This window comes from Melospiza melodia, chromosome 21 (genome assembly GCF_035770615.1).
Source record: "Melospiza melodia melodia isolate bMelMel2 chromosome 21, bMelMel2.pri, whole genome shotgun sequence".
NCBI lineage: Eukaryota > Metazoa > Chordata > Aves > Passeriformes > Passerellidae > Melospiza > Melospiza melodia.
The window spans coordinates 7547532-7567263 of NC_086214.1; the positions used below are offsets into that span (position 1 = coordinate 7547532).

The 19732-nt window shown below is 45.0% G+C and overlaps 1 protein-coding gene across 6 annotated transcripts in view; it reads left to right on the forward strand.

Moving 5' to 3' along the window:
• Window positions 1-19732, forward strand: part of COL26A1 (collagen type XXVI alpha 1 chain) — a 169602-nt gene that overhangs the window by 7724 nt on the left and 142146 nt on the right. For all 6 annotated transcript variants that reach the window (XM_063173885.1, XM_063173887.1, XM_063173889.1 and 3 more), the window contains exon 2: window positions 14375-14497. In XM_063173885.1, the coding sequence (XP_063029955.1) occupies window positions 14375-14497 (123 nt within the window). The remainder of the gene's footprint in view (window positions 1-14374; window positions 14498-19732) is intronic.

Consider the following 19732-nt stretch of genomic DNA (forward strand, 5'->3'; position numbering starts at 1 on the left):
CAATACCAGCTAAAATAAGGTTTCTGTTGCTGTGTTAAGATGAATCAAAAAGGCTCTCCTAGAAGAAGCACCTAGATTTGCATGTCAGCAGATCTGGATCTCAGCTGTACCTGTTCCAGATTTACTGTGTGCCTCTGACAGAAAATTATATTTCAGTTTTCTGTGGAGGGAGAAGGAAAGGAGAGACTGCCATAGTAACAGGATCTCAGATGCTTCCTACCTATGAACCACAGCTTCACCCAGCATGAGCTACTGTACCCCTGTGGGGGGACTTAGGAATCCTTGGTATCTCTGAATATAACCCACTAACTTTGAGGTAAATCCAGGCTATTTATAACCTCCCTGTATGCAGTTCTCCAAGGACTATATCCATTGCAAATCTACTTAGGAGTCTCAAATATCTGTCCATTTAATATAATGCTACTTTGAGCTGAGAAATTCTTGGCCCATTTGAGGTATCAGAGCTGCTTTGTGCATAGCATTGGCTTAGTAAAAGCTGTGTTCCTGCAAAATCTCTGATGGCCTCTGTCACATCATCTGTGTGACTTGTTCTTGTGACATTTGTGTCTCTAGTCTTGTGTTGTCCCTTGCTGTAAATTGAGCTAAAGAACTCTTGACAGAGAGCCAGACAGAGCCAGGCTATGGCAGATGTTAGGAAGGTCATTGCCATTCTGATGCTGTATTTAGTCACTGGTGCTAAGTTTCCTTTTGGAAATTTAGGCTATCCTAAAACACTTTAAGATGAGCTACCTTGCTGCAAGATTCTCAAAATCTGGTCCCTTGAGTCTATGGCTTGATTTAAACTGCCCTTCAAAAGTTTCTGCCATGTGGGGAGGCACAGGGAGCTTTTCTTAATTGTGATTCTATATCTCCAAGAAAACACTGATTTAATTAGTGGTCACTGCAGATTTGAGGTGAACTTTCTATGCAACTTTTAATAAACTTAGAGCTAAAATGGCAGTGCCCCTGAGAACTGAGCTGTCAGCTTGTGTCTGTCACTGGCACCAGCAGTACAGGACAGAGAAAATCTGATATGCTTAAGCTTCAGTATTTCAACATGGCAAACCCTGCTAACCTAAACACTGAGGGGGGGAGCTGCATTCTTTGCTATGCCTAATCTCTGTATTTTGTTAAACATGCATTCCTGCCAGAACTTTATTGGACAGAACAATAGTGACCAGCTGGGCAAGTGACCCTGGCTTTTCTGGTCGGCAGAGGAATTCAGCATCTGAGAAGTTCAGATTCTCGTGTGCAGCTTAAAGTGATCTGGATTTAGTTGCTTTTAATTATTAGCTGGCTGATTCATAAGGCTTTGTTTTCCACCCTCTTTCCCAAGACAAAGACTGTTTCCTTAAATGCTCAATATATATTCTATAGAGCAGCACAGAGTCTGGGAACTGAGACTTGCAAGTTCTCTCTCTCTTTTCTTTCCCCTAAATAAAATGGGAATAGTAATACTTCCCTTCATGTAAAGGAGGGTTCTGGGGAGTATTTCATGAGGGTGTGGTTATATCTTAGAGGGAAAGCTACAAAATCCAAAGTACTGTACATGAATTTATGCTGAAGTTTATAATAAATCTATGAATGATAATACTTGGCTCTTGTATAAACTTCCACTCTTACAGAACAGAGGTCATTGTGCTCCCTGCTTACTGCACCTCTCTGAGTCTGAATGACTGAAATTGGTCTTTGGGAGTAAGCCTTTGCCTGAGCTCTGCAGAGAGGGATTAGTTTGAAGGGGATGCTGAGGGGTGGCAGAGGGAGGTGCTGAGCAGGGCAGGCTGGACTCACCAGTAGCAGAGGGCTGAGTGATGGCACAGGCTGAGGGGCTCTCCTGTCCCCAGGGTGGTTTTTGGGAGCCTGGCTGTGGGACAAACCTTTAGAAGCAGCTTTGAGCTCAGGGCACAAATACCTGTGGCAATGGGTGTGACCCATAGCACCAGCCTTGGAGCAAAGGCAGCTCTGGGCTGTGATGCTGCAAACTTCCCCTGCTCCCATCTGAAATACAGCAGAGAGCAAAAAGGCAAATTGGCTTTGTAGGATGTTAGAGTGCTTGGCTTAATGCTGCTGTAAATCAGCATAACCTGCAGCAAAAGCTACAGCCTCCCTGCAGTGTATTTCAGGATACAGCACTGAGCCAAAGGGTTTAAACTATCACACAGTAAAATGCTGTCTCTGGGGCAGCTGTTACTGGAAGTCACTAATGTATATCACAAATGATACAAAAATTTTGGATTACAGAGTGCTAGGAATTCTTAGGCTGTCAGCCTGTGGATAAGCTTTGAATGAGTGTGCATTGCAAGCAGAAATAATAGGATCTCATATTGCCAAGCACTAGAAAAATACTTGAGGCCTGATACTGTAATTAAAAGTCTGCTAAAACCCTTGCAAGACCTCTGCAACCAAACCCATTGTAAATTTATTGCAAGAACCACAGCAACATACTAATTTTCTTGGGTAATGTCCTTTGAAACAATCAAGCTCTCTAATTACGTCTGTCAGGCCTTGCCAAGTGGTTCTTGGCATCTGAACTAGAAGGTTTTCAAAGTAGCTTCTGCAAATGTCTGTGGAATTTTGCTGAAGGTAAACTTTCAGCTCCCAGGTACCATTTGGAGAAGCTGCTGCATAACTTTTAGGAAGGTTAGAGTGAAGCTGTATAGCTGTACAGTGGCTGGGAAGAGGGAGGAGAAAAATGTGAATGTGGAAATTACAGAAATCATCCCAGCTTGTCTCTTGTATTGAATGCAGTTAGAAACTGGGCTGATTTGTTTTGGACATTTCAGCTGTGTCCTGGCTGAGCCTGGCAGTCATCTTGTGCTGCCTGTGTCTGGGTGATGGATTGGGTCTCAGCATCCCTGTGAAGCAAGGTTGGCTTTGCAGGGCACACTCCATGTGTGGGGTTGGTTTGGGGTTTTTTTTGTTGTCGTTTGGTTGGATTTTTTAACCAACCAGCCAAAAAACACTACCACCATGACCAACACCAAACCCCACACAAGCATTTGTCTGGAATCACACGCTTCCCATGGGCTTGTGGCTCAAGTGTTGCCAGTAACAGCTGGATAGGTGAGCATGCTGTTCCCATGGACATAATTCCAGCCAGGGGAACCAGTTCAAGAGTTGTTCTGTCACACTCTGCTCTGAGGTTCTACCAAACCTTTGATTTGTGAATGAGAGTGGTTTCTAGTGAAACTCAAACCACTTTTTTTCTGCTGTGATGTGAGTCTGTCACAGCCATTTCATGTGATGTTCAGCACTGCAGTGTTCATATATCCCTCTACACCTCCTTAGAAATGGTTCAAGTGAATGCTGTGGCAATGGCAGCTGCTGGCTTTGCTTGCAGGGTGGCTCAGTCTGGCACCATCCTCTGCTGAGACAATGCATGGAAAGATTTCTCCAAACTGTGGTGAAAGTTGTAGAGGAAAACTCTTATGTATGTTTGTATGAAGGAGGAAAAACCACAAACAAGTTTGAGCTGTTGTGTGTGAAGGATGTTTGTGTACATACTTAGGGCAATAATAAACAGATTATTGCTGTGTATCACTCACAGGTTTGCTGGTTTGCCCTCAGCCAGTAAAACAACAGTAAGATGTTCCCAAACTATGTAAAAGGTACCAGAAATACAGAATAACTGTCAGAATAACTTGGTAAAATTCAGGTCATAATTTCTTGTTTTAATCAAACTTTTATCTTGCATGCTATTTGTGTCACTCTTCATTCTCTGATGGCAGAAATGTGTGTAAATAGGAGAAGAGGAAAAAAAAAAGTTAATCTCTCTTTAATGGTTTTGCCTTGAATTTGCCCCAAGATTTTGTCAGTATTGTGTGTTTAATGTATTTAGTGTCAGCCACTCCTTTGCACACATAGACCCTCTCACCAGTAACTCCAGGCATTCCCATTCCCAGCAGAAGGATGAGGGATGCCTGTGAAACCTTTGCATTAGGAGTTTGGTTCACTTGTGGGCATCAGGTTGAATTTTCACCAATTTCTGGTTAAAACACTTTAAGTTGTGGATTTTTGCACTTTGCCATGGTGGAGCAGGTAGGTTGCCTTGTCCTTTTGCATCGGCAGGCAACCTCTAACTTAAACCACCACCAAATAAACCCTGCAAATCCCCATCTAGAGGAGTTTGCTGTACAATTCTGCACAGAACAGGGCAGGAATTTTTCTGACCAAATGCCTGTATCTCCCTCAGACCTCCTGCTGTCCCCTCTCTTGCTCAGTGCTGCTTTCTCCCCATCCTGTTTCCCACGTGTCTCCTTGGGAATGTTTCAAGGCAGTGTTATCATTCCTAAGGAATCTACTGTGCATGCACAGCCTATGGAGGTTTTTTTTTTTTCTTCAGCTGTTATTACTTGGCCAAATCAAACCCATTTTCCACCTGGATACTGAAATGTAGATCTCCTCCCTTCCAAACAGAGGCTTCCAAAGCACTGAGGCACTAAAGCAGTTTCGTAGATTGCTCAAGAATTTTTTAATAATAGAGAAAGGTGTTAGTGTTTCCGTTCACAAGAGAAAGGCTTTCTTTTTTTTAAGCCCTTTTTATTTCTAATGAACAAACTGGGTTGCAGCAGGGTTTAAAAGGAGAATATAAATAATTGTTCTTGGCTAGAAATGAGGTATGGTGACTGCTTCCAGAACCAGTGAAAGCTTAGGAAGCTGTTTAAAAGCAGAAAAACCTTTTACATTGAAAATAGTTAGGTAGAGCACTTGGTTTCTTGCTGTCTCTTTACAGTCTGTCTGTAGACAGTTATCAAAGTGCAGTGGGTTCTGTGTGATTAAAACACACCATCTGCTGAAGAGTGAGTTTAGAGCTTGGTGAGGCAGCACTGGGTGCTCACCAGCAGGGTTTGGGACTTCTGTGTGCAAGGAGCTGAGCTACAGCAAACCCTGTGGGTGATTTTTATGGCATTGGATGGGTGCAGCCAGGACAGTGTAAGAGTGGGAGTCTGGAGGAAGGTGAAAAGGAGGCTGCTGGTACAGCAGATTGCTGTGCCTGGAACTGCCTCATCCCAGCCATGCTGGAGTTGCAGGGAGGTTTCAATGAGGCCTCAGTGCAGAGGAGGCTCTTTGGAAGGGCTGGTCACTGGCAATCAGGAGCAATTGGAGCAATTCACTTCATTTACATGGGCTCTGGGAAGGACTGGCTTGAGAGGGAGGCAAGGAAGAGAAAGATGTGATAGACTAACACCCATGGATGTCAACATGTGTTTGTAAAGGCTATTGCTATGATGATAGTGGTTTTTAAGAGTTTTAGCCTGTGCAAGTTGGAATTTATTAACCTTAGAGCTACTGATACCTCCTCCTGCCTTAACTCAGCTCCTGATCCTGCTCTCAATATGCCCCTGGATCAAAACTGGCTCTTGTAAAGGGCAAACTCAGCTCTCTGATGACAGAACAGATCTCAGTTCTGATGTTCCTACTTCCCTACACATGAAACTCCCATGGGTGTGACTGGAACAATAGGATTATTTTCCAAATTATTTTTTATTGTAGTAACGCCCAGGACAGCCTTGTGCCAGACATGGCAGACATGGAATAAAAAAGTTTTCAATTTAAATAGCAAATTAACACACAGTCTTTGGGTTTTGTTTTTCAGGCTGATTAACACTTTGAATACCCAGGCAGAAAGGTTTTCCAAGACTTTGTTTTCACTGAACTGGGTCTTATGTGGCTCATCCTGGCAATCTTTGAGCTGGGCTGGGGGTAACAGCCTGATTTATCTACTGCACACAGCACAGATGTGCCACAGACCTGGCACATTGGTAGGGCAGTTACTGGAGAAAAGTGCTTTGTTCTTGAGGTGCTGATGTGTTTGTGGGGTACAGCTGTCTCCAAAAGAATCTTCTTGGAGTCTTGCCTCAGGCCTGGTGCAGATGTTGCCTCCAGGTACCTGAGCTTCAGCTGCCTCACTGAACACAAGTGGCTAATGTGAGACATCCAAAAGGAAGAAGAGAAATTGTTCTTCTCCAAGCAAAAGAAGATGGATTTGTCTAGACTGGCCTATTGTTTCTAATCACCTCCTCCAGCACAGGAAACATTGGAAAACTGTGGGGTTTTCTTGCACTTGAGGAAAGGCTGAAACCATCATTTCCCGTGGTGGTTTCAGTGGGGTTGGTGTCAGGTCTGGCTCTTTGGCAGCCACCTGAACCAGGAGTGAGCTTGCATAGCTGCTGCAGCTTCACTCTGGAAGAGGTGCCTTTGGCCCATGAAATCCTGTTCCCAACAGGGATGGCAACCACATGGTAGGTACTACTTAGAAATGTCTGCTTGTAGTCCCTTGTACACCAGAGCCCACAAATTCCTTTACAAGTTGCTGACCAAATTCAAGACCTAGACTGAAAAAATTGTAATGTGCCACAGGAAAAGAGAAATGGGCAGGTGGAAGAAGTGTTGCTAGAAGAGTTGTGGGTTCAGTTTACCTCCCACAGCTGTTTGTGCAGGTATTTCCAGTTGCACCTTAAGACCTGTGAATCTGAAGCTAAAACTTTAATCTGATTTTTGATACCTTTTGAGGCTCACTGCTCTGACAGTTGAAAACATAAGGAAAACACATCAGTATTGCCCTAAAGAGAAAGCAATGTGCTGATCTCTTTCAATACATTTTTTTGTTTGTTTCTAACTGTCAAAAGGTTGTACCTTCTCCAGTAGCAGCAATATCTCAACTGTTCAGCTCCAGGAAAAAACCCAAAACATGCATGTTACATGAGCACATTAACATCATGCTATAGTAGGAAGCTTCATCATGCCATCTTAATTTTTTTTTTATACACTCAACACTGTCCTTTTGACACTGCCTTTTGTTCTTGCTGTAGTTTGTGGTTTTTGGTGCCAGTAAAATGTTAATGAAAAACACTGCTTCATTTAGGCCAAGTGCCTGTGTTCCTGTCGTGCATGTGGCATTCATTGCTGCTGGTAAGTGCTGGGAGTTTGGCACCAGAGGGCTGAATGGGAGGCACAAAGATGCTCTGTTGTCTGTGCAGAGCTCTATAAGCAAAAAAACAAAACAAATTTGGGAGTAGGCCCTGTCCAATCCCTGCAGATTGGCTGGTGGTGCAGATAGAGGCTTTGTAGGGCAAAGGGTGGGATTTAAGGGGATGCTGGAACCAGCAGGAGCCTGATTTGTCCCTTTTGGAGGACTGAATTGTGCAAAGTGCTTTGTTACAAGGGGAATTAAAGACAGCCATGGGCACTGCCTTTGTGGATGGTGGAGGAGCAGCTGTAGCCACAACAGGAGCAGTAGTAAAGCACAGGATGCTCTGACAGGATCAGCGACTCCTTAAACTGCTTTTCTTTCTGCAAAGGTTTTGAGGACAAGCAAGTGTGTGTCAGTGCCCTGTTCTTCTACTTAGAATTCACACTCTACCTCTTGCTAAATCAAATTTAGAGTTTAATTCTAAATGAATTTTTCTAAACTCAGGTGTACTGTCTTTTATCAAAGTTAGTCTGGTGCTATTAATGAGGATCAGGGTCACTGTCCTCAGCCTAACCAGTTCTAGATCAGCCCCTCAGACCAGTACCAAATGTAGACTTTGACCACAGGGATCTGTTTCAGACAAACAGTTGTGTGCCAAATCTCTACTGCCAAATCCCAGCTCTCTACTTTCAATCCAGGTCTTAAGGATTTTTTTCCTATGATGCCACCCCTCTTTTCAAGGTCAGGCTTTTTAGGAATGAACAAACCAGTTCTGTGGATGTATTCTCAGTATGGAGGTGTTAGACCTAGCTACAGCCTTGTTATCCAGCTGTGCACAAATGTTTAGACTCAGGTTCTTCTTTTGAAAGGCTCTAATTCAAGCAGCTTTTAATGTTGCAAAAATTACATACTTGGTTGTAATTGTGCATGATTTCCATGCTGCATGGATATCAAATGCCAAATTCCATCAAGTCAGTCTAATTTAACAAAGACAGATTCCATGGATATTTTTGTACATTTCCTCTTTCCTCCCTCTGTGAACACTGGAAACTACTGTCTTCTCATTGATTGTGATAAGCTCATGGGAGGGAGCAGCAAAACACTGCAGTGTGTAAAAGAATGTCTGTAAAAGCAAAGAACTTCAAAGGGGTGAAGCCCCCTTTTATTTCTGAGCGCTCAGTCATGGACTAACTTCTTTCATTTCACTGCTGAAGGTAATTATGGTTCAGGTCAACCATATTTATGGTTTGATTCAGTTGGAACATGTCACTGGCAAACTGAGAGATGGGTACTGGGTGTGAATCAGAGGGACTTGATGCTTGATGAATGTTCCTTGTGCCCTCTGCCCTTACACACACACACAAACAGGTATGTAGCCTCACAGGGATTTTTGAATGTGATCAATGTGTTTCTGATACTCCCTGCCTGATCAACACTTAAATCTTTATCTCTCTCTGTTCTATCCTTCATTAATATCAGTGCTGATGCTCTACAAGTGGACCAAGGATGTGGAACACGTGAGTGTTCTTATCTGCAGCAGCTGGCAGGTGCCTAGTGAATGAGTTTGAAAGTTAGAAGAGAAAATTAATGTTCTCATGGCTGAAGGAGCTGAATGTGGCTCTGGGAGCTGGATCTCTCCTTGTCTCTGAAGAAGAGTTGCACACATGTTCCTTGGTATTTAGCTATGCAGCTTCTAGGTGTTTAATAATCCCAATAGGGAGAGGTTTTCCCTTAGCCCCTGTAACTTCAGAGGCTGCAGGAGGATAAGGTAAAATTTTGTGCCCTTTCCTTTGGATTGAAGCAAGCTCAGCCCTCAAGGCAGTGCTTTTTGGAGGGTCACCCCTGCATAAAACAAAGCAAGGAAAGCACAGTTAAATGTGCTTGGCTGCAGAACTTGCTGAAGACTGAGACTGAAGCTCTTGTGCAGACTGAACCGTGTTTTCCTCCCCAGGTAAAGGTTCCTCTAGGACTAAACTCCCTCCAGCAGGCTCTGATAATGCACTTTGTGTGGGAAAACTTTAGGCTGTTATTGGCAAGTGAGTATTTGAAGTGCACAAAGCACAGAACATATTGCCCCCCCCGGGAAGGGTTATGCTATTGGGAGGTTCCTAGATAAATTGTCCCATCTTACTCTTCTAGCCAGAACTTATTTTTATGGCCACTTTGTTCAGACTCTTATTGTGGGGGTGGAGTGGTGGTGTGTGCAGAGAGATTGGAGTTCCTTCCAACCTTTGTCTGACCAACAGAGCAGAGTGGGAGACCTGGAACTTGTTTTATTCTTGTTCGTGCCTCTGGCTCTCTGCTGCTTCAAATGGCTGCTGCTGTCTGGCTTCAGAAACACCAGCAGCCTTCCAGTTTTATTCCTTTCCCAAAATGAATGGGCTGTTACAGAGATTTCTCTCCCTTTTTTTTGCAGGAGTCAGGGTAACCTCTATTAGTGACTCTGAAGTGCTCAGTGGGAGTAAGGCATGCGTAAAACATCAATATTGACAGCAAGATTACTGTGGCTTGTCGTGGCTTCTGACTTGCAGGCCTCTTAAAACTTTGTAATGGAGGAGCAGAATCTACTTTGAACTGAACCCTGCCTTGATAAGCTTGTGTACAGCCAGCCCCTCACCCCTGCCAGGTGGTCTTTTCATGGGTTTCTTAGCAAAGGTCCATCTATCTATAGGCAATCCTGAATCAATCCATCACCGCTGAATGTTCCAATAATGTGGAGACTGCTGGTTACAATTGAATTTTGTAGCTGGACAATGAGCTGGATGACAGCCTTGATCCTAAAACCTGGTTACCTGGGGAGAGCATGAATACAGCCAAGAACAGGGGAAACTTAAGCCCAGCTTGGCTTTTATCTGAGCTTTCCAGTAACATGTGATGGGATAGTTTCCTCTTTAGCCAGGTCACAGCAGTAAAGAGTGACCTGGTCCCAGCCAACTGAATTAGCTGCTAAACTTGATCCTGATGAGAGTCAAAGCACATTCAGGGAGGTGTGTATTTGTGAATAAGAAAGGAATAATGTAATTTTATAGAAGTGGATGGTTCAGGAAGAGATAACCCAGACAGCCTGGCAGCCTTTGAATTTGGATTTCTTGGAATGTAGAGGGCAACTTCTGCTCCTGGCCTCAAGGGAATATATAAATAGCTAACCCCTCCTAAAGCAGCACACAGTGTATGGATTGCTGTTCTGGCAGAGCAAATGGGATGCTGTACTATTTACACAGAGAAAAGGGCACAGTTTGCTTTCATTGAGTCAGAACAGCAACTTTTTCCCAGTGAAAGTCAGTGACCTTCTGATTTTATTGAAATTCCTTGCTAGGATTGCAGGGAAATTGATAGCTCCAGTGAAAAATGCTATGAGGAAACTTGGGGAAATCTACCTAGCTATCAAAACACTCCTACTGTTTTCTGTGCCCTAAATGTTGATCTCTGCTAAGTATAACACACAGTGTGTTATCCTTATGGAAACAAAAAGATAATTCAGTGCAGTTGTTTACACAGGACAAAGCTTTAGGGCAAATCACAAGCATCAGAAATGCCAACCTTTCTGAGAGACTTCTGTGATATTTGAGTGGGGAGGGTCAGTTTGTGCCCAAACACATGGAACAGGTGCTGATGAAACCATCCTGTATATTAAATGTTCTCCCACTCTCAGAAAGAATTCTCTTCCTTCTGGCTTGTCCAATTAACTCTTTACCAAACCCATACCAAATCTCCATTTCAGTGAGCTCTACAACAGGCTTTGTGCAGAGCCCAGCTGGGGGGATTGTTTCTGCTGGAAGCAGTTCTGAGCTGGTGGGAGCACGGTGTGCTGGGAGACCACGGATTTCAGGAGCTGGAGCTGTGTCCTTCAGCCCAGTGAGAGCATCAGCTCCTGTGGGGGAGGTGGTGCCTGCTGTAGGTCTGTCCCTAGCAGGGCAGGCAGCCCTGGGTCTGTGTGTGGTGCTGAACTGTCACCTCTCTGAAAGAGGTGATTAGGCAGGAATGCAGCCACTTCCATTCCTGAGCTGCACAATCCTGATTCACCAGCCCTTGCTGGGTCCTGCTCAGTTCAGCCCAGTGGTTCTGACACTGCTCACTTTGTCATCTCTTCTCCAGTGAAATGCAGCCAGATAACAGCCAGGGGGCTTTTCTCTTGTGAACCCCTGGAATGTCCTCCAGGGACACCCCAGGACAAAGAGAAGCTTGGAAAAAGTGAGCAGGTTGGACTAGGAAAGAAGCAAACACTGCTTTTGGGGATGGATCTGTGTGTTGTGGTGTGAGTGCTTGGATGGATGGATGGATGGATGGATGGATGGATGGATGGATGGATGGATGGATGGATGGATGGATGGATGGATGGATGGATGGAGACCTCCCTTATGCACCCTGTGGGCTTCGGGAACACTGTGCAAATCCCAGTGGTGAGAAGGGAGGGAAGATGAAGTTTCCTGTCAGTGTCTTCCCATCCATGAAATGATTGCTCTAACTATGCCATCCAGGAATTAAGCTTTGATATGTGAGTGTGTGGCTCTTCTGGACATTCTGTATTTTAGCTTGGTTATAAGTTACCTCATACTTCTCCACCTTCTGCAGTCCCTTTTCTTTTTCACTGTTGGATGCCAGGCTGTAAAAACATCCAGAATATCCAGGGGTGAACTGTGATTCCCAATAAACTTCTGTTGAGGGGTGTGGGAGGTTCAGAAAGTCATTGGGGTGCAGGTATGGCTTTGTCTGGTGTCTGCCTATGGAAGCAAAGTGCACCTCCAGCTTTCTGAGTAAGCCTGGATGCCCTGTGAGATGCTCTCAGGCTGTTCCCCATGTGCTCTGGAAGGGGAGGATTTCTTGTGTCCTCCAGTGTCCAGGTGCCCAAAGCCATCCTTGCTTTTGCTGAGTCAGCAGAGAGCAGGCACCCCTCAGCATCTGCTGAGGGAGGGGTCTGTTCAAGCTCCAAGCAGGAGTTTGCAGACTATCTCCAAATGGAAGCAAACTATCGATTTTGTTGTTCCATTTAGCCTGAAGGGTCCACAGCAACATCCTGAACCTCCACAGTGAATATGATTAGATATCTGCTGGCATCAACACCCCCGTTCCCTCTGGAAAAACACATTGTCAGCTGGGATCAAGACATGAGATCTGGGTCTGTAGCCCCAGAAGGAAACTGTCTAAATCAGCAGCTTGCAGGCCATGATGTGCAGATCCTCTGTTGTCTGTGAAAGTCTTCCAAGAATTAAATAGGGTGTGAGAAGAGGGGGTGTTTGGAAACAGCTGGAGGAAATGGACCAAGTGAAACTCCTCTCTCTGAGCAAGGACCAGTTTCCTTGGGATGCTGCAGAACATCACACTAAATATGCTGGTGATGAGCATACATGAGATCCTAAAAGAGCTGCTGTTTGGATCATTTTGTTTGCTTGGTTGGAATATTCTTTCTGAATAAGCAGCAACATATTCTCTGCCATCCTGGAGGCATGCCAGTAAAAGTCCTAAACCTTCCTTCCTTGCATCTGTGTATAATATAAAGGGTCATTTATAATCTCTGTAAGCCATGATGGGGCCTTTCATCACATTGTCTGAAGCCTGCTTGCATTCTGGAGGCTGTTCTTGCTGACTTTTGGCTTGCAAAGGGAAGTCTTGGGCTGGTTTTGTCTGTCTTTCTGTTGTAATCACTGTGCTATTTTATCTGCACTGAGTGCCAAGCTGGATGTCCTAATGCATCCTTGCCCATCTGTGTTCTTGGTTTTGTCTCACCTGCCTGCATGCCACAGTAAAAACCCCTAAAAGTTGTATTTGTAGGAAAATTATGCTGTTTATGGGAAGCCAAGAGTGTGATGTACCTTTGTGAGTACCTTTGTAACCAAACCCTCTCTTCTGTTGGTAAAGAGAGAAGTTGGAGAGATGAGTGCTCACATTTGATCTCCCTGCTCACCTGGGGTCCCCTCAGGTGTGCCCACAGTCCTGATCCCTGTTCATACACCACAGATCCCTGACAAATCTGAGATAAGTGGCTCTGAAAGACCTCCCTCTTCACCTGGGGTCACCTCAGGTGTGCCCACAGTGCCCACTCCCTGCTGAGGAATCCAGGGGGGTTTCTGGTGAGCAGGAGCTGTGTCTCAGCTCACTGCAAGCTGAGCCCTGTCCCTGCTCTGAGCTGGTGGCAGTGGCACAGAGCCACCCCTCCCTGGGTGTCCCAGCCCTCCTGGCTGGCTGTAGCCCAAGGGTCAGCGAGCAGCCTGCTGGCCCCATGTGGTGCTGGCATCTGTGCCTCCTATTCATGGAGATGGGAGCTATCCAGAGAGCAGGGATTCCTGTGGAGATGGGAGGGGAATGCAAAAAGGGGGAAAAAAATAGCAACAAATGCTGTAGATGGTGTGTTCTGGGGAAACTGACAGACAGGAGGTGGTTCAGGGAAGGAGAAGGGGATGTGCAGGTGCATTGTCACATTGATCTTTGGTGTGCAGGGTTGGGGAGTCACTGTGGTGCTCTATTGAGGGCTCTTGCTTTAAGATAGATGAGGAGCCAGGAGTCTGGCTCTGGTTCAGCAGGGAATGCTTACACAAGCACTGGGTGTGTTTTGGAGCACAAGTTGGTGTCTCCATGTCCCACAGTGACCCCAGTTCTGATCCCCAGTCAATAGGAAAATGACTCTCAAACCTGTTCACTACACTGATGTACAAAAGCATCACAAAACTTTCCACACCAAAATATTCACAAAAAAGTGAACCAGTATTTGGCAAAATGAACAATACTTGCAAGGGGGAAAATTTTTGTGTCCCCTCAAGCATATTCTTGGAACCTAAAACTTTTTTTTTCAGAGAAGGTCCCTGAAGGATTTTTAGGTCTGAATTCCCTGTGCTCACACTGCAGTTCCTTCTGTCTCATACACCTTGCAGTGAGGGGTCTGTCTCTCTCTTGAGACAGTGTGAGACACTCATCCCTCCCTGCCTGCATTTTCCCTTGCCAATTTTTAGGCAGTAACCTCAGCAGGACAACAACAGGACTTGTTCAGCACCCAGCTCATTCAAACCTTGCTGACAGAGAACTCCACCACACCAAAAAGCAGAATTTTCCTACTCTGCTGTTGTTCAGAATGGTGGGAGGCTGGGGAATGATACCATAACAAACAGGGTGGAATTAAGACCAGTACAATGGGAGCTGACTATCAGGAGATTTGGAACATGTCTTTTTTTCCCCAAGTCCTATTGTTTCTGATAAGTCACAGAACTAAATTATGCACTGTAAAACTCTGGCCTCTGACAACCAAGCAAGAGGCATTGCTGGATCTGTGGTTCAGGTTGGCAGGAGCTGGGAATCTTTCTGCAGCTCTTGGAAGGAGAGGGTGGGGTGAGAAGTGAAGACTGCAAGTCAGCTTGGCTATGGCTGGCAGAAGAAACCACCCCACCTCAGATTCTTGGTCTGTTTTTCCTGCAGTCTGGTGTGTGCTGGTTCCCTGGTTGTCTCACTAATGTGTGTCCTCTGTCTCTGCAGGCACTGGTGTCACTACACAGTCACAAGGACAGTCTCCTGCCAGGTGCAGAACGGGTCAGAAACGGTGATCCAGAGAGTTTATCAGAGCTGCCGCTGGCCGGGACCTTGTGCCAACTTAGTCAGGTAAAAATCTTCATGTCTCATGCTGCCCAACCCTGCTGCCCTTCCCCTTGGGCTGGGGGCTGGTGAGGGCTGCAGAGAGTGGGATGTCCTGCTGTGGGGGGCTGTGCCTGAGGAGCACCACTGGTGATAACTGCAGGGAAGTCACAGGTGAAGGTAAGTGTAGCATTGCTTCCAGGTTTAGGAGCTCCCTAAACACAGACAGGTCTAACTTAGAAAGGAGACATTGTTTATTCTGTGCAAAGTGGAGGTTCCCACAAATCAAGAACACTGAGGTGTAAAATATTACATATTTTATACAGGAATGCTTACATGAACCCCCATAATATACATTCTCCTATTTATTTGGGTGATATAATCTTACACAAGATGCTTGAAACATAAAGTTCTCTTTTTTCATTAAGTAACTTCTATTGTAGAAGTTATGTGACAACATCAGTTTCATTTACAAAAGGAGAGCAAATTCAGCCTGGGGACAGGTAGTTCAATTCAAAGATATCAGTATTAGGACAAATTATGTGAAACAGGTTAGCTCAGGCTGTAGTGCCACTTTGTGCTTCTCCACACAGGAGGCTGCTGCTGGTCAGGCATGAAAGCAGATAAATGTTCAGAGTGAGTGAACAGGTGAGCAGGGGTGCTGGGTCAGTGGTTCTGTGGGTCTTGTTGGTATCAAGTCCCCACACTCACAGCTGTAGTGGAAATATTGATCACATACACTGGAAAGCTGTGATCAAATCCCTTACAGGCAATGGAGAACAAAGGTAATGTGCCCTGTATCTTTCAGAATGGAATTTCTTTAGACTTCCTGGATTTCAGTATCCTTTAAAGACACCTCAAAACAGAATGTTCTCTCCTCAGACAAGAAACAAATCTTAAAAACAGCTACGTGTCAAAAACTTGCCCTGAGCCTGCTTTGCCTTTTGATCATTTATAGTCTTGGAACCTACATGTAAGAAGGAAAAAGAAGTGTGGAATAGCTGTCCCCAGCTACCACCTTTCAGTAAAATGTCTGCATTGTTGTGCTTTGCCTTCTCTGAAAGGCATTCTCAGAGCAGAATAGTGTTACCCACCCAGCTGTGAATTGGGGCAAAAAAGCCATTGTGCTCTAAATTTGCACCTAGCTTCTAAAACAATTTCCCAAATAGACAAGGCATCACTTAGCTCACAGAGCTCAGGCATTTTATTGTTATTGTTACCAATTCACCCACAGGGCACTGGTTGAGGTCCTCCTGTAGTTGATAACCTGGCCAGAAGGTGACTGCAGGCTGAGCCCCACCTCCCTGTTCTTGTGACACGGCCTCTAGAACTCACATCTTGCATGGGGCTGTTCCCATTGTTGGTTCTCCAGTTTCCACTTGGCCAGTGGTCAGTCTCAGTTTTTTCACTTGTAATATATCTGCTTTTGTGTCTCTTTTGTCTTTATGCAAGGCTGTGGTTGAAACACTTCATATTTTACACTGTCATGGCCAAACTTCTGTTGAAGCTTTTTAATTTCCCAAGCTTTTTAGGCACATAATTGTCATTAGAAACTTGTAAGCTTTCACCTTGTCTCCTAAACTTGCCAAAAATCTTAGTTATTTTTCGTTTTTAACACAACTGGAATTTCACAAGAACCAAACATTTGATCTTGCTAATAGTAAAAATTCTTTTTGTGGGCCCCTGCAGTTGATTGATGCCATTGATTCTTACGTTAACCCAGAGACTTTAGGAGTAGTGTGTGCTGTTGTGACATTGTTCATGGAACATTTTCAGTTTCAAATGTAGTTTGGTTTGTTTGCCTGATGAGTCCAATTGTTTGGAGACAATGCAGAACAGCAGAAGACATCTCAATTTTTCTTTCTGTGTGAAAATATCATGGAAAGAAGCTGAGGTTATTAAATATTCAAGATCTCAGCTGGTGAAAGCTCAGCTAACAGGAGCTGCATTTTTGGAAGATGATCACTATGGAGAAACCTTCCTGAAGAGATGGGAGGACATCAATGCTCTGTTCCCTTTGGGCTGGGAGGAAATGCAGGACAAGAGGATGGAACCCTTCCAGGGAAATGCCTGCATGCCTCTAGGCACATATTGCATGACATTCTTGCATAAAGTAGAGAAAGACCCTGCACCTCTTGCCCAAGGATCTCTCAGAAAGCTGCTGACAAAATGCTGGAACTCATCCACTTATCATCAGAGGCAAAACAGGTCCTTGATAATTTCCCCTACTGCCACCATCTGAAAGGGAGAGCCCCAAGAAAGAGTAACAGCAAAGGTGGGATCTGAGATCTGAGAGTTGAATGGGCTGTTAGATAAGTTATCTCCAGCCAAGACATCTTCTGTAAGTGGTTGTTTGTTTTCAGCAATGCACCTGATTTTGGTAAGAGAATGAGAACAGCTGCTGAAAATGATGACTCTTCTGAGTGTGGCTGCTGTGGGCAATGTTTGGTACCATGAGCCAGGCTGTGTGACAGAGATGATGTTTTCTGAGCACACAGTAGACTAGCACTTTGTTGCCAGCCCATAGGGATGCTTGAAGTGGCTTTCTTTTTTCTTGGAGTCAAGTTGAAGTTCTAAAACTTTTTTTTTTTTAAATACATTTTCCTCCTCTCTCGCCAAAATGAGTATTGTCTTTTTAGGAACCACCAATCTCTCTCCTAATTCAGGTAAAACCCATCTCCTGTTTTGAGATGCATGAAAACTCCTCATGCATAAAGGACAGAAATAAGGAAAGCAGTTCCCAAAGTCACAAAGCAGTGTAGTGCCTTTCCTGTTAAGAAACTGGCTTTGAAGGGGCTTTTAAGAGTTTATCAGCCACCAAGATGTACAGCTTCCTTTGACAGGTCTCTGGAAATCCCTGCAGAAGATGAACACAGCACAAAACTCAGCCTGGCTGCCCTGCTTGTTTCTATTTCCTCCTTACCTTGTCTGTACCAGTCTCTCTTTTTGGGATTTCTGGAAGTCTGGCTTCAGCAAGGTCAGGCTTGTTCCAGGTCTGGTAGTGGCTAAAAATGTTCTTGTTCTCTATATCCCTGCAGTTGTTCATGTAATACAAATATATCTGCTTTTCTTTTGCTAAAAAGTAAATTTGAAGTGTCTTTTGGCCTTCTCCTGTTCTTCTCCAGGGAGGTTTGTGGTGCCTGAACTTGAAATGGAGGGCACAGAGTGTTCAGTGTGACTGTAAGCAATGCAATGTGTCAGTAAGCCATTGGCACCATTTTCCTTTATAGTGCTTCTCCCAGCTGTGATTTGAAACAAACTGTTTTCATCTCCTTGTTTACAGGAGTCAGCCATATCTGGGAGAGCTTTCGTTCTGCCAGCACCCCTTATCAGGCTGCTCACTAGCAAAAGGGATGTCAGCCAAGGAGAAAGGCATCTCTCAGCCTCGTGGTGACAGCTGAGAGGGGCTCTCTGCTACAGAGACTCCACTTACGAGCAGACATCGCTGGGGCCAGACAGGATTTAATCCCTTTCCTGTCTCCCATTCATTCCTGTTGGGTTTCTTTCCCTTACTGCACAAACTACAGCTCAGAGTCAAGCCTCTGGCAGAGGAGGATCTGTGAGATCCCAGCCTTGCAGCCCTGGCTGTGGGATGTCCTTGCTGTCCATTCACTTGCTCCTGGGAAGCTGCTTCAGCAGGAGTGTCATCATCTTGGCTGGGCTGGGATGAGCTGCTCCGTTCCTGCCCTCTGTCCCAGGCTCTTTATTTAGCTTGGGTGCTGAGTTGCTCTGGAGCAGTCTTGGCTGGAGGATTTCCCTCAGCACATCTGTTCTTGAGCTCTCTCCATTTGTGCAGTGAAGGCTTCAGCTCCTCTGTGCCACAGGCTGTGCCCTTGCAGTGTCACACTCCTGGTGCACGGGCAGCTCTGCAGCAGCCTGGCTGAATGCTTCAAACTCATGTGCCATTTGTCTGTCTAAAGGAAAGGACAAAGTCCCTACCTTGGGGTGTCAATGGGAACCTAATCTCTGGTTCTCTGCTGCCTGGATGGTTGTCCCCAGCCTGGTAAACCCAGGCATCCAAATTGTAACCCTTCTCCTCAGCAATCCTTTGGCTGCAGCAGCTGCAGGGTGATGCCCAGTCCTGCCCTGCCTGGGACACTGCACTCCTCAAGGCTCACTCAGAAGGGTGGCCTTGAAGGCCAGGCAAGGATTTGAGACCTTTCAGTTGTTGGAGCTTTTGTGACCTCCTGTGCCTTCAGACCAGCAATGCCACCTCACCTGTAAGGTGAAAACAGAGCTGCTTTGGTCTTACTGTGTTTTATGACACAACAGGGCAGCTTCTTGCTATACTCTAGTTGGCCAAAATCAGCCAACTTTTGATTAGAATATTTGTGTATGATTGTTGTGGTCAGTAGTGTCTTTGGAGGTAAATGGATGGGATGAGTGGCCTTGGCAGATCATGTGCTGTTACAGTCTTCAGAAGACAAACACTTTCTGCTGCAAACTGTTGTTGCCTTGAAAATCCCCATCTCATCTCTGGAAAATCCCCATCTCACCTCTGGAAATGTTCTTCATTTGTGGTGGGATATTCCAGCTCCTCTCCTACTTGTCTCATCCTTGAAAATTAATGTTCCCAACAAGATTGTGTGAGTTTTTCTTATGCTTTGCTGTACTCTGTGGTCACAGAGCTGTCTCACTTCAGCTTTTGAGTCTCCTGTCTCTGCAGCATTTTCTGCCTTCAGAGATTTTGAAGATTTTCTGGGAAACACACAGCTGGCTTGTACAAGGATGGGTTTACCTGGTCTCTTCCTTTGATAAGAATCACTGAAACTCCAAACATTAAATTATGCGTCTGTTGGCTTTAAACTTCACCCAGAGATGGGAGAGATGGCAGGAAGAGTGTTCTTGCAGCACAGCAAATCTGGGCTGTGATGCCCTTTCAGCTGCCTGTCACTGCCTGGTTTTTTATTTCAGTACTGTAGCTGGTTTGGCTTATCACAAATACTCTGTGCATTTCATGTAAGCAGACTACACATCTTGCATGGATCATCTTGTTTGGTGTTTTTGAATGCTGGGTTTTCTTTTTTTTTCTTCTTTTCATTTAAATTGAACACATTACTGCTCCCGGAGGGATTTTACAAGCTGGTTTGTAGAATAACAAAGAAGGAATTCTGCAGGCTCATCCAATTTGGTCTTCTGTGCTTTTGAAAACTCTGTTGCTACAGGGTCAGTAGGAGAAGTTGGGGCTCTGTCACCCAGGAGATTGGCCTGTAGATGCTGTTTCCCCTCAGTTTCAGAACTAGTAATGCCACAGGGAAATCC